The 15,550-nt window shown below is 40.7% G+C and overlaps 1 protein-coding gene and 1 long non-coding RNA gene across 3 annotated transcripts in view; both read right to left on the bottom strand.

The window, feature by feature from the left end:
* The window catches only part of LOC146520668 (uncharacterized), a 489,613-nt gene that overhangs the window by 262,362 nt on the left and 211,701 nt on the right, over window positions 1-15,550 (bottom strand). The gene's annotated exons all lie outside the window — the stretch shown is intronic.
* hoxb8a (homeobox B8a) lies at window positions 1,159-7,489 on the bottom strand. 2 transcript variants are annotated; one of them, XM_085156624.1, is made up of 2 exons: window positions 6,512-7,489; window positions 1,159-2,311 (listed from the first exon to the last, which is right to left on the bottom strand). In XM_085156624.1, exons 1-2 carry the CDS (start codon window positions 6,942-6,944, stop codon window positions 1,902-1,904), a joined length of 843 nt encoding a protein of 280 aa, XP_085012750.1. In that variant the 5' UTR covers window positions 6,945-7,489; the 3' UTR covers window positions 1,159-1,901. The 2 variants fall into 2 exon arrangements, with proteins under 2 accessions (XP_085012750.1, XP_085012751.1); XM_085156625.1 differs by having other exon boundaries at window positions 1,159-2,308.

The following is a 15,550-nucleotide window of genomic DNA, read 5'->3' as shown; positions in this document are numbered from 1 at the left end:
TGTCCAGTGTGCCCCAAAACATTTATATTTTGACAACTACAACTGCCATATCCCTCCTTTACAGTGTGTCTCTATCTCCTGTTGGTAAAATATTATTGGAGATAAAATATCTGAATTTCAGAAGCGGGACCACATCATTATCCCAGTTCTACAAGCCGTTCGTTCTCGTTTTGGTGCCCCACTCTCCCTCCCCTTTATCAATTCTTTCACGTCCTCACTTCTCATTAGTACATGAGTATCTGCCAGGCCCGGGAGCCGCCACCGGTCCCCTCTAAGGCCTTCTCCAAACCGCAGCTTAATTCATGTTTGAGCCATTCGCCTTTATCTACTTAAACGCTGTCAAACCTAAAATGAGGACATAAGCTCAGCTAGTGAAATGAACAAGTGCAGTCTGTAAATATGTACTCTGAAATTATATTTTCAAGTACAGGCTTCTTAACTGTGGTTCATTACTTTAAAACTAAAAATGACAAACAGAATGAAATATTTCGAACATTTAGGTATACATTAGTGCATGTACTTTTATTGTGGAAACTGCACATGTGGTCCACTTTGCCTCAATATGTCAAAGCCTATTAGATTTGTGCAATTATTCGAAGCCTATTTGTCTTCCTATTAAAGCTTTACTCTGAATCTGTCTTCCAGCCAACGCCTGAAAACCCGACCAGCCAAATATTCAGTGATTTGATAGCATTCAAACCCAGACTTCACGGATACTCTACAGTTTAGGTGAATGCGGACAAGCGCATGCTCCCTGAATTTGAGCTTCCCATATGGAAACAATCGGATCTGAAGTATCACCGTGATGATGATGGAAGACGGTGTAATGATAACTTTAGAGGTCTCTAATAATGTAAATGCAGGTGGAGTGGCACGCCATAAATAATGTAATGTTTGGAAGGATGAGGATTGTGCGCGAGTGTGTCACCGTGAGGGTATAAGAGGGTGGATATCTGTTGTTTTAAGAAGAGATTTCCGAGTCAAGGCTAAATGTTTGGCCTCGTGAACTGAGCGGTCTGGCAAGTCTGCGTGGTGATAGAGTGAAGAGGGATAAAAATGAAAAGGATGGAAGGATGCAGGAAAGGATGGAGAGTGCCACACAAAAGAAGAAAGGCGGGGATTATACGATTATACGAAGACATAAAAGGAACCCTCAGCTTCGACTTTTTATCACATTTTCCCATTTTTATTCTTATAAATGTTCTTGCTTTTGAATCTGCACTGCGCGCATGCGTTTAACCCCCCTCCCCAAAGAGAAAACAACATAAGACAAACACCACCAATCAAAAAACAAAACAAAACAAGAAAACAAACAAATAAACAAAGGGAAAAAAACGACAGTTAGAGGGTGTAAAAAAGAGACCCGACCTACTAAAACGGCATAAATAGGCAGTTTCATGTTGTTGGAAATTTCATTAATTGCTACGTCATCACCATCATCATCAATCATTGCCATAACAACAACATAGAAGTGAAAAGTACAGTAAAAAGTGCACCATTATCATCGTCGTCATCATCATCATCATCATTTTAACTTAAAAACTATACAGCTGCCAAAGATAAAATTGTTAATGATTAACTTCTAACAATATAGAAATGTTTCCACGATAATTGTTCCACAAAGAAAGAAAGCTATCTTTTTTTTCTTATTTTTAAGTTTATTTTAAACACTAGTGTAGACTATGTTTTCTTGCTTCATTGTCACGTTTTTTTTCCTCTCAAGTCCATCTAGTTAGCCAGTCACCATTTTTAGAAACTCACGTTCCCTTCCAACGATTGAATCGTGGAGACAGCAGGGGAGTCCAGTGGCCTCAGTTAAGAAAAAACAGCCCACCCATCACCCCATCCTGCCTAACATTTACACCCACCCTGTCCCCATCTACCCCATCTTCTTTCTCCCCCTACATTTGCTTGTGGCTTTTCTCGCAGCAATCGTCGTTCACAGAAGCCTGTGACCCCGCTGTGCCTGCTACCGAGCCTCCTCCACCACCTCCTTCTCCACTTCCTCCTCCTGCACCACCGCCACCTCCGCCGCTGCCGCCATCCCGCAGCTCCTTCTCCCTCCTCTCCCTCTCCACTGCCTCCTGTTCGCTCTTGCTACTGGGGAACTTGTCCTTGTTGTTCTCCTTCTTCCACTTCATCCTCCGATTCTGGAACCAGATCTTCACCTGCCTCTCCGTCAGCGCCAGCGCGTGCGACACCTCGATACGGCGTTTCCGGGTCAGGTAGGGGTTGAACAGGAACTCCTTCTCCAGCTCCAGGGTCTGGTAGCGACTGTAGGTTTGGCGGCCCCGCCTCCTGCCAGCAGCTACTGGGGGAAGGTGGGAGAGTGAAGAGAGAAAATTGTTAGACACAAAACTTCATTCTTCCATGTTTAATAATCAACTTAACACCACGCACACACGCACTCAAATGCACTTGCGCGGAGACCTTCAGAACTTTCAGGTTTTCGTGAAAATTTACCTTCGCCTTCGTGATATTTTTGAGTGTTTCTTTTTCTTATGGATAGGTAATGCTCTCATTATTTCTTACATATTACTGTACCTTTACCAATATCAGCTGACTGCAAATATTGTAGTGAGTGCACCGTGGTGTTAGCAAAGTCTCCTCGGTCATTTTGAAACGCCTCTGATTTTAATACACAAAAGAGTGATGGATGTGGATGAAATTTAATTTAAGCAAACAAAAAACGTTTGATGACTTTGCCTGAAAATAAGTTTCCATTGTGTTGCTAAATTCTCCCATCTAAATCAGTGCTTTTTGTCTACTCGCTATGGCTCGTTTCGTGTTGACCTTTAACTTATAATGTTTGCATGTCTATATTTCATATTGCCAATCTTATAACAATTCCAACACTATACACAAATTGCCACCTTGTAACTCTAAACCTCACCTTGTTGGAGGCGTCTACTGGCATGTACACTCCCAGGTCATCGCTTTTCCTCCAACAAGTTCTTTGTTCTGCTAATGATGGGGAATTAGCTTTCGTGCCAATTACAGTAGGCTCATTTACAGACAGAAATGAACACGACTCACAAAGCGAGACATCGTCCAGTATTATACAGTTTGCAGTCTGGATCAAATACGCATGGGCCAAAGGAAAAAAAAACAGTTTAATGCAGGCGCTGTGAAATTATGTGACAGCCGTACGTGAAGTTACAAGAGCACAGTAAAAATGGACGCACGCGCTCTTTGAACACGAGTCTAAAAACTGAAACTCTATACCGCTCAGCCGTTTTTACTGCAGTAATTAAGACGTCTCTTATGTAGACAAATCAACTGAAGACTTCCCCTTGTGCATATAAATATTTAGTACTATAAATGCATCGTAAATGCTTTCCAAACGTGAAAAATACTCAGCGTATTTGAGAGGAGCCTAAAGGTATTTTCTAAGGACTTTAAAAGATGCCCACAATGAAATTTTGGAATAAGAAGGTACTATTTCTCAAAACATTTGCTAAATGCAGGTCCGCATTGTACTGTAGTCTATTGATATGGTTTGGTTGTTTTCTGCGCATTCATATCATTTTATATAAACCCTTGCAAGGTACATTTTTCAACAAACTGGGCGATGTTTTAAATTGAAATAATGTCTAAAGGTTAAGCTAAAATGCATCCAACATGACATCTCGGGGCTGTTAATAAACTCCAAGTTGTTTCAGCGTAAAGTGGGCGATTAAAACGACACATTTAACCATGACAGCCTGGCAGCAGTTTCTCCACGGTTTATACAAAGAGGACATTTGTGTAAGTGATTATAGTTCCATAAACATGTTTGTCTTTCGCCTTTATTATTATGTCATAAAAAGGGAGCGCCGTGCCATGGACAAAATATGCCAGTGGCCATAAAAGCTTTGAAGTAAAAAAGGCTGCGTCCAAATTATTGCTCTGAAGGGAAACTCAGCTTTTACAAGTTTTGTATTGATTATCGCTAATCGTGCTCGAAGACCATCGATCTGGGAACACGTTGAAACCTATTGGACTAATAAGAATGTTTTATGAGAGAGCGAGAAAATTCATATTTGATGTTTTTGTTTTTTGGGGGCGGGGGGTCGTCAAGCCTCTAATGGACTTCTAGTGGACTCTGGGTCTACAGCCCCCATTTCACACGCAGACAACTATCTCTCCGCAACGCTAAAATGTAAGGGTTTAAGTAAAGTTTGAGGGCATAGTCTCATGTAGTCGACCACTCTGATTTAATAGGGTGACACTAGAGGTGACTAGGGGTGGAGGTAAATGTTGAAATTTCCTGCACTACACTGTATCAAGAACACATCTTACCGAAACAGTAGTAGTTTACATGTCAGTTTACATGTCCACAATATGGAAACAAGCCGCGGGAGAAGATTAGACATGGAAATGCAAAACGTGTAAGCGGTGTAGAGGTCTTCTTTCTGTGTTGTCAGAGGAGTGTGACAGTAGCCGTGCTATACAGTTTTTTACGACGCAACACCACGAGGAACTGAACCTTCAATCCTCGCCGTTTACGTACAGCCTGTGTTCGAAGAATATATGTTATTGTTCTACTTATCTTTCTCATATAAATGTTAGCTTATGTTTTTTCAATTAAGAATATATGCTACCTTTGTGGCATGCTGTATTGTTGAAATGTTGTTATAAGCTTACAGTAATGAAACAAATTTAGTTGTTGTCTACGAAACCTTTACAAAGCCACTGGAACAAATACTAAATAAATGTACGGGAGATGACATTTGAGGAAGGAGACAGCAGATGCCAGTGAAAGCTGGGCCAACAGCAGCTAATACCATTACACATAGACATTTATTAGCTGGCCTAATCACATTTCTGTTCTCTTTGTGTCATGTTTAAGGTCGTACAGAGAAATCATTTATCAAGACTTTCAACCACAGGGGTGAAGTCATAAAACTGGCTCATGTTCGCAAGTTTACAGTCAAACTCTGATATTACACGCCTCCTTTGGAATAGGAGGGGTGTAATATAATAGGAATTATAATAATATAATAGGAATCTAATAGGAATTAGCCTCAGTCCGCTCGGTCTCAGGTGCGTCTCCATTTTATCATTATTTTATTTTGTTTCTGTTTTTGTAAAGAGACTTTACACACACAGTTATGGCAAGCAGGGAGTCAAGCAAGTACAACGTTTTGAGATGTAAAATACCAGAATTTACACTAACGCTGAGGCGGAAATGTTGTAGGAAACGCTTTACTAAATCGTGCGTAAATGTGAATTGCCTGCTATTATTATTGCTAGGTTCTTTAGCAGCTGGGTAAAAAGCTGCATCCTGTAAGGATGGAGAGAAGGTAGCTTCAGATTAATACACATCTGAGTTGTTGTTTTATTTATTTATTTTTAATTTTATGATCATAAGCTTGAAGTCACAAAAGTTCCGCACAGGTCATAACAGCGTCTGCAGCCCTACTTTGAAAATACAGCCGAGAACATAAGCCATAAAATAAGCGCGCGCGCGCACACACACAGACTCACACACACAGAGCAGGAGAGAGATATGGACTCAGACAAAACAGGCTACTATACATGCCAGTCCATTCACGCTCTCCCTTCAAAGCACAAAACTTGCACAAGTCTTTAGGTCTGACTGTGGTGCTGCTTTACGTTATAAATTAGAACCCGGCTCTGCTTTAAAACAGTTCTTTCAAAGAAAGTCACATTTATGCATCTTACGTGATTTATAATGTGAAGGAGTTGAACCGATCCGGCCTCATCTATATATCAATGGCTTTTTGCACAACAAAACACAAAAGCGAATTAAATATGAATCCGAGGGACTTCTGCTGGGGGATAATTTTGTTACGCGAGGTCTGTGAATTTAGAAACCACAGACGCTGTGCAAAGGCAAAAAATGCTCTCTCTGTTCTCACATGCATTCTCTGAGCTCTGTAGACAACTGACCACCGTGTAGCCAAATAATCCCACCACAGGCAAGTCGTAAACCGAAAAAAACAAAGCCCAGTAAAAGTTTAACCGGGGTCAGAGCTGCATGTCCAAAATGTGTCGGTGAGGCTGGAAACAACTACCTTCAACATCTGGGTATCTTTTTCCCGTCTGTTGAAGCTAAGATTTTCTGCGTTTAGTTCTAACTGAAGGCACTGAGGTTCAGTTCCCCCTCGTCACCCACCATTCCACAATTTCTCCCAGTTTCTTGTCTATTTTCCATCACCCCCTTCTTATCCCGGGGCTTTTCCTCTCTCTGTTTGGGACGGTGCAATTAAACCCTAAAGTCATTCACACAAGTTTTGCTGCTACCAATAAAACCATAAACGTGCTATTGTTTCCCCACTTTGAACGCAGGAACCTCTAATTGTTCTCCCTAAATTGCTGCTTTCAAAACTACTTCTCCAACTTCCCCCCACTATTTCCTTCTCCCTGCATGATTATATTTTCTGCCTTCGGTTCCTGGAGGACAGGCAGCTTTGCTCTTACTGCAGACTGGTTTGTAGGAGTGAAGTTCTATGGTTTGGAGGAAAAAAAGAAGAGAAAAAATTTACTAGACTCGCCATTTCCTCACCTTGCGGCCTCATCCAAGGGAAGAGTTGCGTCGGCGAGGGACTCTGCTCGGTGCCCTCCGCGTCCTCGCTCCCGAGTCCGGGCGCGCCTCCCAGCTTACAGTCGCTGTACTGAACCAGATCCGCGTCCTGGGCGCCGAAAAGTGTCTGCCGCTGCAAGGCGTCGTATCCGTAGAAGTTCCCCGGTTCACCGTGGCATGTGACCGCGCACGGGCTCTGCTGGTATGGGTTGCTGGGCAGCGTCGAGGCGCTGTGGTGGTAGAAGTCCTGGATTTGCGGAGCGTGCTGGAAGGTGGCGCCGGAGCTCGGGCCGTACACCACGGTGGGCCGGCTGCCAGCCAGGTCCTGCGCGAACCCGCATTCGTAGTAGTTCGGACGTAACGAGTCCCCGCTTTTATATTTGGAGAAGAGCGAGTTGACGAAATATGAACTCATCTTTTGTGTTGTTTTCTGTTTTAATTTGTGTTCGGCTCGGCAGAGTCAGAGTGAGGGTGAAGGAAGAGACCAGTGGCTTTCAACTGTTTTGTTTTTTTCTGCTGCTTCTGTGGTACGGTTTGAGGCAGACACACACACACACACACACAGATAGCGAGCAGGGAGAGTGAGGCAAGTCCGCCGCCGGTGTAAGTGACCGTTGTTGTAGTGTTTTCCACCTCACGGCGGCAACAGACGAGTCGGTTGCGGTGTGAGTAACGGTGACGGCAGCCCAGTGTGAGAACCACAACCAGCACCACAACAACAATAATATAACAATAATCACAGTGATTCCATAGAATTTCCAGCCCAGAGGAAGAAAAATAAGAGGAAGGAGAAGAAGAGGATAAGGAAGGGCTCGTGCGCATCACAATTCCGGTGTTTGCGCTGTAAGCCCTGTCGCGCTCTCAAACGGCTTTTCCGTGATTTACTCCCCTGCAAATGAGTTGTTTCATATTTTCTCCTTCTCTCTCTCTCTCCCTCGCTCGCTCTCTCTCGCTCACCCCCCCCCCCCCCCTCTCTCTCTCTCTCCGGCTGTGTCTCACGCGCCCTCTCTTTCTCTCGCCTCCTGGGCCAGGGTGTGTGTATGTGTGTGTGTTTCAAGGATAATTTGCATCTGTTATCAGCTCTTCATCCCATTGGGTTTTCTAGGCATACAGACAAGTGTGCAGCAGCCCGCGCGCAAACCACACACACACAAACACATGCGGAGTCTTTTTTTCAATCCCCCCCCCCCTTCTTTTGCTCACGCACGCGCTTATAAACTGATAGATGATAGTTTCCGTCTGACGGAGCCTCTGTGCGCCTGTGATTATAAAAATGTAATGAGAGAAGGAAAAAAGATGGGAGACGAAACGGGGGAAGGAGAAGAACAGGATGAAGAAGGTGAAGAATATAAAGCAAGAAAAGAGGACACACACACACGGGCGCGCGCACACACCGCTCCTCTATCCAACCAAAATAAAAAGCGATGCCTTACTTGAGTTTTGCACAGGTTAGTGTTGGCTGCACCGCTGCTGCTATGTTTATGTGTGCCATTAATGAATCGTTCTTATTTCTCACCCTAATTCCTTCAAGTGGAGTTGCAGTGGAAGCGAAGGCGTGAAAATATCAGGGAACCCGACAGAGAGTGTTTAACTCACAATGAAACGAGAGATGGGGAGGGTAGATGGGGGTGAGTAGACCAGAGTTTCCCATAAATTTAACTGAGGTTTTAGAATTATTCTTTCCGTTTCGACTGCTGATGTTTCCGTGTGGCCAGAAAATAAACACGTCTTCTTATCATCGTGTGCTTGTATAAATATGCAAGGATGACCAGCAAATGTAACAGGCGAGGAAAACGTGGCTGCTAACGCTGAGACAAATTATAAAGCAGAGGGGCTTGGTTTGCTTGCTTATGTCCTTTCAGCTGAGAAACAAAAAGGGGTCTTTACGACGCGCCCTTTGCAAAACTGGAGGCCATAAACGCCCCATCCTTGCTACGTAATTAATTGTAATTTTCGTCCCGTCTTCCTTCAATTCCGGTACAATAATAACAACAGCAACAATAAATAAATAAATATTTGATCTAATTACCAAGACTCATCCACATATGAGGACTTTGTGATGGGAGTTCCAGTACAGCAACTGCTCTAAAGTCGTTTTCAGACTCGGTTAATATTATTTTATTTTCGAGCTATCGCTGCTAAAAGCAGCCAAAATAAACATTAAATGAATTAAAATTACCAGAATTTATTTTATTTACGTTTCATTGCCATGACACAAGAGGCCAAAATTCCGGCAACAGCCTGAATTACAGACTGAGCTCCTTTAAATCAGCTGATTGTCTGCCTGACTTTAGGAGGAGTAATTGCTGCCATATTTTATTTCCCGAATATGATCTTATTGAAACTTCTTCACTCCGTGTTTTACACTACCAATAAAGAGTATGATTATGAGATTTGTTATCTGCATGGTGAGATGAGAATGTGGTTCTCAAAAAAAAAAAACAGCTAAATGTTCACACACTGGGCAAAACAGCACGAGGGCTCAAAGAAAAATAGAGTTCAGTTCTGCCGTAAACATCTAGACATCTGCGTTCATACTCACAGCAGCGCATTTAGAGCGGGATTAACTAAATGAAAAATAACAATGCTAACAATTCCTACGTATTAAATATACTCTGATCAAAATATCAGAGAATGGGTAGAAGAATATGATCGCACGATGTAAGGCCTTGATGATATTTAAAATAAAACGTTTCCATTAAGACAAACATATATATTATATTCACCTTTTACAGCAAACCTTTGCAACCCCGCAGCAAGGTCTTCAATGAGAATTCTGAACCGGGAAAAATAAACATTTCCTTGCTGCCAATACATATCCTGCATACCTATGGGTTATTAGTTTTTTCAAGGCCTCAGCCTCTTCCTCTTCGCCCACTGCGCTGTAAAACGCCCTACAACTACTTCAGATTTCACTATTTGTTCTAAAGCAAAGTGAAAAAAAATGTCTTCAGGTGTCCGAATTTCCTAAACCAAAATCAAAAAGTATCATCTTCTTCTTTAAAATAAATCTTTACAAAACATCAAAATGGAATAGGCCCAGTTTCGCCCCCTTCAAATGAATCCTTTGCCAGTCAAGGCAGGGAAAGCCTCGGGGAGAATTGAAATATCCGTGAAGCAAGAGTGCCATCAAGCGGTCAGCTACAGTAAGGCCGCAGGGGAGGAAGACAGCCTCTAATGTGGCTTTATGGTTCTATTATGTCGGCACATAAAGCTAAATAAGGTGCTTTAAAATAAAACCCTGCGTCGTAATTGTGAGTCTGATGCGAGGGTCGATTTGGGATTTGTGGCGAAAAAAATGAAGTGAAATGAAAACAGATCCGTGGCACGTTAATGTGTTTCTGGAAATTAAAGGGGAAATAATCCGCTTAAAGCAGCCAGTAGCTGATATATTTCATTTTTTTCTGGCAATATATAATAATATGAAATTTACTGTACTTGCCTTACTTTCATACCACAAAACACTGCCCCAAAAGCAAAAGTGAACTAAAGGAAATAGTTTTTTTTTTCTGTCTCTTTAACCAACAACAAACGAATAAATTCAAACCAGGAACCTCCACATTAAATGTAACACCAGTAAAAACTATCATTTTTAAGATTGCAGCTTTTAATCTGTGCTCTTTACGCCACACTACACTTTTCTTTATGTAAGGCTTTATAGCCCACCTAAAATAGATTACTTTAATCCCAGGACGATTAGCTTCTAGACTTTATGTAACGGTTTGCATATAATAGATTTACTAATGTACACAAAAAAATATACAGTTTATGTGTAATTTTTTTGTAATATAGTTAGAGGGTTTTTTTTTTATCATAACCGCGATATATAAAAATACAAAGGCATGTAACTTGCCAAAAATGTGCATAAGATAATGTTATAAGTAACTCATGTTGTACATAAGGTTTCAGACCTTCTCCTCAGTTATAGATTCTCTCAGATTATAAATGAATGACTGATACTATATGGATCGTACTATAGTTTTGTGACACTTCAGTCCACTATTTACAGTTAGTTAAGAGAGGAAGTAAGTAGGTTAATGATGAAGCGTCAAAGAAAATAGAAAGCTATTTTCATTTTTAATGGTATTTTGAAATTGTGTTTTGGTTACCCTGATTTTCTATTTTCAAATGAGCAAAGCCGCAGTGATGTAAAGTGAACAGTGTGTTTCCCATTCCGTATCCAGTATCAGTGCAGACAAACCGGTTTTATTACAGCGCATGATTGCTTCTTTAATGTTTGGCGGGACCTGTGGCGTGATTGTGTGTGCGCGTGTGTGCGCGGTGGCTAAATTGCAGGTTGTAAACAGACTGTAAAAAGCAGTTGTTACCATTATCTGAAGAGACTGCCGCCCAGATCCTCAATTTCACCTCTGTGGAAATGTGAACACTATAAGCTGCCGAATGGTAAAACCACAGAGAATTGAATAGCATAACATTATTACTTAGCATAAGTAATAAAAGCATAAGACTCTGTCTCTGAATATAGCTTAGCACATGTATCACAGGTTTGTAATCCCCTTGAGGGAAAAACAAACAACGAAAGAGAAACAAACAAACAAACAAACAAAAATCCTCTTGCAGCTCCATCCATCGGTTCAGCAACATGCGGAGATTGCTCTGCCCTCCCACCCTGTACAGCTCGAGCTCAAGCCCGGTACTTGGTCAGCTCTCAATCTGTCTGACGGAGTCTGCAGTCTGCGTTTTTTTTTTCTTTTTGTTTGTGGTGGTGGCTTTTATGGCTTCCGCTGTAAGTATGCATCTGAGAGAAACAAAGGGAGATGGGATTGAAGACAACACACACACACACAAGGCTGCCAGAATAGGCCCATAGAACCAAACAGCTACAGAGCCATAAAAGTCCTGAAGCTGAAAACTAAAAAGGAGAAGGAGGTTGTTTTTATTTTTATTGTTTTGTCTTTTTTCTAAGTTTTTTTTCTCTGTTTTTTATCTATAAGCCAGGAGGTCTTAAATATAGCTACAATTTTTCAACGTTTGGACTAACATTTGCCTTCATCTCATAACTCCAGCTTCTATAAGTTCACAAAAGGCTTCAAATAAATTATCAAGCAGGGAGATTTGAAACTTTCCTTTAATATTTCCTACGTCTTTGTGGCTTTCCTTGCTTCGCTGTTCTTCTTCTCTAGGTGTGTTTGCTTTACAGCCGTTTAGTTCTTAACTTTCAGAAATTTATAAGCTATAAACTTTTATTGCCGTCATATTCTTTTATTGCGCCGCACCGCCTTGAATCTTTTCTCAGTCTCTCCCGCCTATTCTCCTCTTTTCCATCTTCTTCTTCGCTATTTTTACGACAGTCGGTGGCGGCTCCTTCTAACGCATCCGTTCCCATTCACCCCCCCCCCCCCCCCCCCAGGCACACACGTAGCACATCCTGCTCCTCTTGTGCTGCTTGTTTCCGTGTTTGAAGATAGGAAGTGTGTAAAATAAGTTATGTGACAAACAAGAAAGAGAGCCGCAATTGAAAAACGCTGCTCGGACATTATTGGCCTTAAATGAGAAAATACCTTACGATCGGATATCTATTTGTCTATCAGTCGGATATATGTACATCATTCAAAAACTATTTTTTTTTTATTTTAGTATTATTACTGCTACTACTACTTACTACTACTACTGCAACTAATAATAATACTAATTATTATTATTATCATTATTATTATTATACAGTGGGTGTTGGTCTAATAACCTTGTTAAGCACTGTATTTTTTTAACCCCGTATCGAGGTTAAAAATTCAGATAATAAATATTATTAAAAATATATTAAATGATGAAATCTGCACATGAAATTTGTCCTGGGAAGTTTGACATGAATGACTAATTTTTCTCAAACTTCCTTTTTCAAATCTTTCCTTATTTATGATGTAAGAGTCGTAAACATAGCACTAGTATTATTATTGCTCTTGGTATTCTTATTGTTACTTTTTGTCGAAACAGTAGTAGTATCAGTAGTTTTGTTATTTTCATTGTTCTTGTTAATTAATTTTTGCCCCAGTCCTATTAGTTCTTTAATAGTTTTGTTCAGTAAGAAACAAGCAGCATGCTCAGCTTTCTGAGCAGTTCTTAATTCCTCTGTCCTATATTCTTTTTCTCTACGCTTTAATAGGCAGTTGTCACATGTGCACATACTGTTATTATTTCTGTGTTTGATGTTATTATTATTATTGTTGTTCAGCATAGTCAGAGACAGCTGTGACATGTGCGGTGCAGCCAACAGCACTTGGCTTGCTGTCCAACTGTTAATGAGTCCAGAATGGCTGATACGATGTGATCCATATAGTCATTTATATCAGCAGGACCATAACTCTTTTTAAGTAAATTTATGAATATGAATGATTTTCTCTACAGCTTGATGAATTATAGAAGAATCTCAAAGCAGGGGGGGAGGCAGGTCTGCTACGCATTCAGATCCACCCAGAATGTGTCAGCAGAGGCAGTTATTATCTGTGGACTTAATATGAGAGGATAAAGTGAAGATGTACTGGATTGGCCACATCCACGTGGGCTGAAATATGATTTCTTGCCAGCAATAGTACCACGTGCTTTGTCTTGTTCAGCCCATTTAGTTCCTGAAAATATCACTGAAATGATGAGACCTGTGCCTACTTTTGCCACACAGCTAAATCACTGCACAATGAGCAGATCTGAATCTCTGCATTATCTAACAGCTGGGATACATTACAGACAAAATAGTAGAGTTAGCAGTGGAATTGTATGGTGGAGTGGATGGCTTTTGGATTACAATTCAACACCATGACCAAGATTGACTCCAGACCAAAGAGTTGGAATTTTATTAGAAACAGATCAGTTAGAAAAGGAATTTCTTCTGTTCCACAAATCTACATAGACAGTGCAAATTTTAATAAATCTCAGAAAAAAATTGTGCTACTGCAAATGTTTTGCTTGGTACACTACCTGCAGTTTATCCCTTAAAAAGTCCAGTTTTGCTACTAAGTCTCTCTTATCCACAATAACTGTACTGCTTCCTTCTTTAGATGTGACCATAATATCACCCTTGTGTTTCTGCACTACTATTCCGAACCTAACTCGATCTTTGTGCATGTTGTTATGGGGGACGCCTGCTTGGAGTATTCTCTTAGATTTACTGTGCCATGTGTCACAGTTCTCCCCTCAGTGTGCACATATACACACTAGGTTGAAACAGTCTGCAGTTGCCTTCCCTGGGACAGCAGGCTAAGGCTGGAAGGAGGCCTGATGCAGGAGACCAGGCGCTTCTGGATTTAATGAAGCTCAGACCCTGCCAGACCTCAGAGAAGTATCACAATCATCTGCTGTCGAGTTCACAGATGTTTTATGGGTTGTCTTTGTTGGGGCCAGAGTCTAAATCTGCTTAAATCCCCAGGCTTCATTGGTTGGGCCAAGAGGAAGCAGAAAGGCTGTGCTCAAACTGCAGTCACCATCACAGTTCTAACTCTTTCCAACAAGCTGTTTCCACTGCTCCTCCTAGAAGCCTTTCATATTAGAACCATCACAAAAATATCAACAATTATTACCATTCTTCATTTTTATTAACTACAAATGTATGTAACAATTTAATTGGTGTACTCAAAATTAAATGGAAAATATGTTAATTAACAAAAACTCAAATCTAAAGAATGCAATCAATATATAAGAAATCAGCAGACAGAAGATTGTTAATATATTTATTATGCTGTGTTATGCTTCTTTTGATAACTATAAGCTGTCATGCATTCTATTTGCTGTTAGCCAATATTATAGGATTATAATTATTATCATTTTGACTAATTCATTTAGGCCATGAATTTAGTTCCAACACAACAGCTAATTTCACTGCCAGCTAAAACCTTGGGTTACGCTGACATTCAAGCTATTTTGTAACCTACCTTCCTCCAAGCGCTTCCTTTTTGTCTTAATCAGTGTCATATATATTGTCAGTTATCCTGCTTTGCACAAGGATTCTCGCTGCTGCTCCTCCAGGATTCACATAACTCTGCAGAGTTCCCAGAACTGCCTTTTATTTAATTGCAGGTACCATATTGTGTTCAGTGGTGTTTTAAGCAATTTAATATATTATGAATGCTTTAGCTAAAGTGTTAACATTACATATGTCCAGAAGCTGTGCTGAGCTTATTAATTGTCCTACTAAGGTTACAGGTTAGGCAGTTGGGTTTCTAGATAATTTGTCCTATATTTAAATTTGTCAGTGAGTTTCGAGATGCTTTTAATATTATATGACTCAATAACTTATACATTAAGTTATTACATTAAATTAAATCTAATCCCTATTTGTTCTCAGTAGCCATTTCTTGTACAACACCAATGCGACTTAGTACACTTTTTCAAGGTGCCTTGTATTTGTTTAACATCTGACCTTGCCACACATTGGTGCAATTATTCAGAAATAGAAGAAATATAAGAATGCTTAGTCGCCCTGGATCTGGAGCTCCAAAGGTGATGGATCAGCACAAAACTAAACAGGATGAGCTTGTTAATGATCTGAGGCAGTTGGGACCACAGTCACTTAGCACGGTATTGGCAATACATTGTGTCATTATGGATTGACGTTTTGCAGCACCTCTAATATCGTAGACTGAAATTTTGGAGGATCTGTGAAGATGTACAGGCCTGGGAGAAAGTACAGACAAAACCAAAATCGAGCTTTTGGCATCAACTCAACATGTTAAGTTTGCAGGAAGAGAAATACTGAATATGACCCAAAGTACAGCAATTAGGCATGAATCTAAGACTTCAGCACATTGAGGGTCCAATTCATAGAATCTTAGAGAACACTGAAGTTAGATCATTAATGGGTGTTCCAACATGACAGTGACCCAAAAACTTCATCAACAAAGCTGTGGCTAAAGAAGCAGTGACCTAGCCACTCCACACCACAATCCTATAGAAAAACTGAGGAGGGAGCTCGTGTTTGTTAACTAACTTGTAAAGCACGTTGTTCAAAGACGTGGCATGGGTGGGTCAAAATCATTCCTGAGATATGTGCTAACCTGAAGTATTGTTTTGCTT

Source organism: Neolamprologus multifasciatus, chromosome 4 (assembly GCF_963576455.1).
Source record: "Neolamprologus multifasciatus chromosome 4, fNeoMul1.2, whole genome shotgun sequence".
Lineage (NCBI taxonomy): Eukaryota > Metazoa > Chordata > Actinopteri > Cichliformes > Cichlidae > Neolamprologus > Neolamprologus multifasciatus.
Note: the sequence above shows the minus strand (reverse complement) of the source record. Positions and strands in the feature narration are given on the sequence as shown.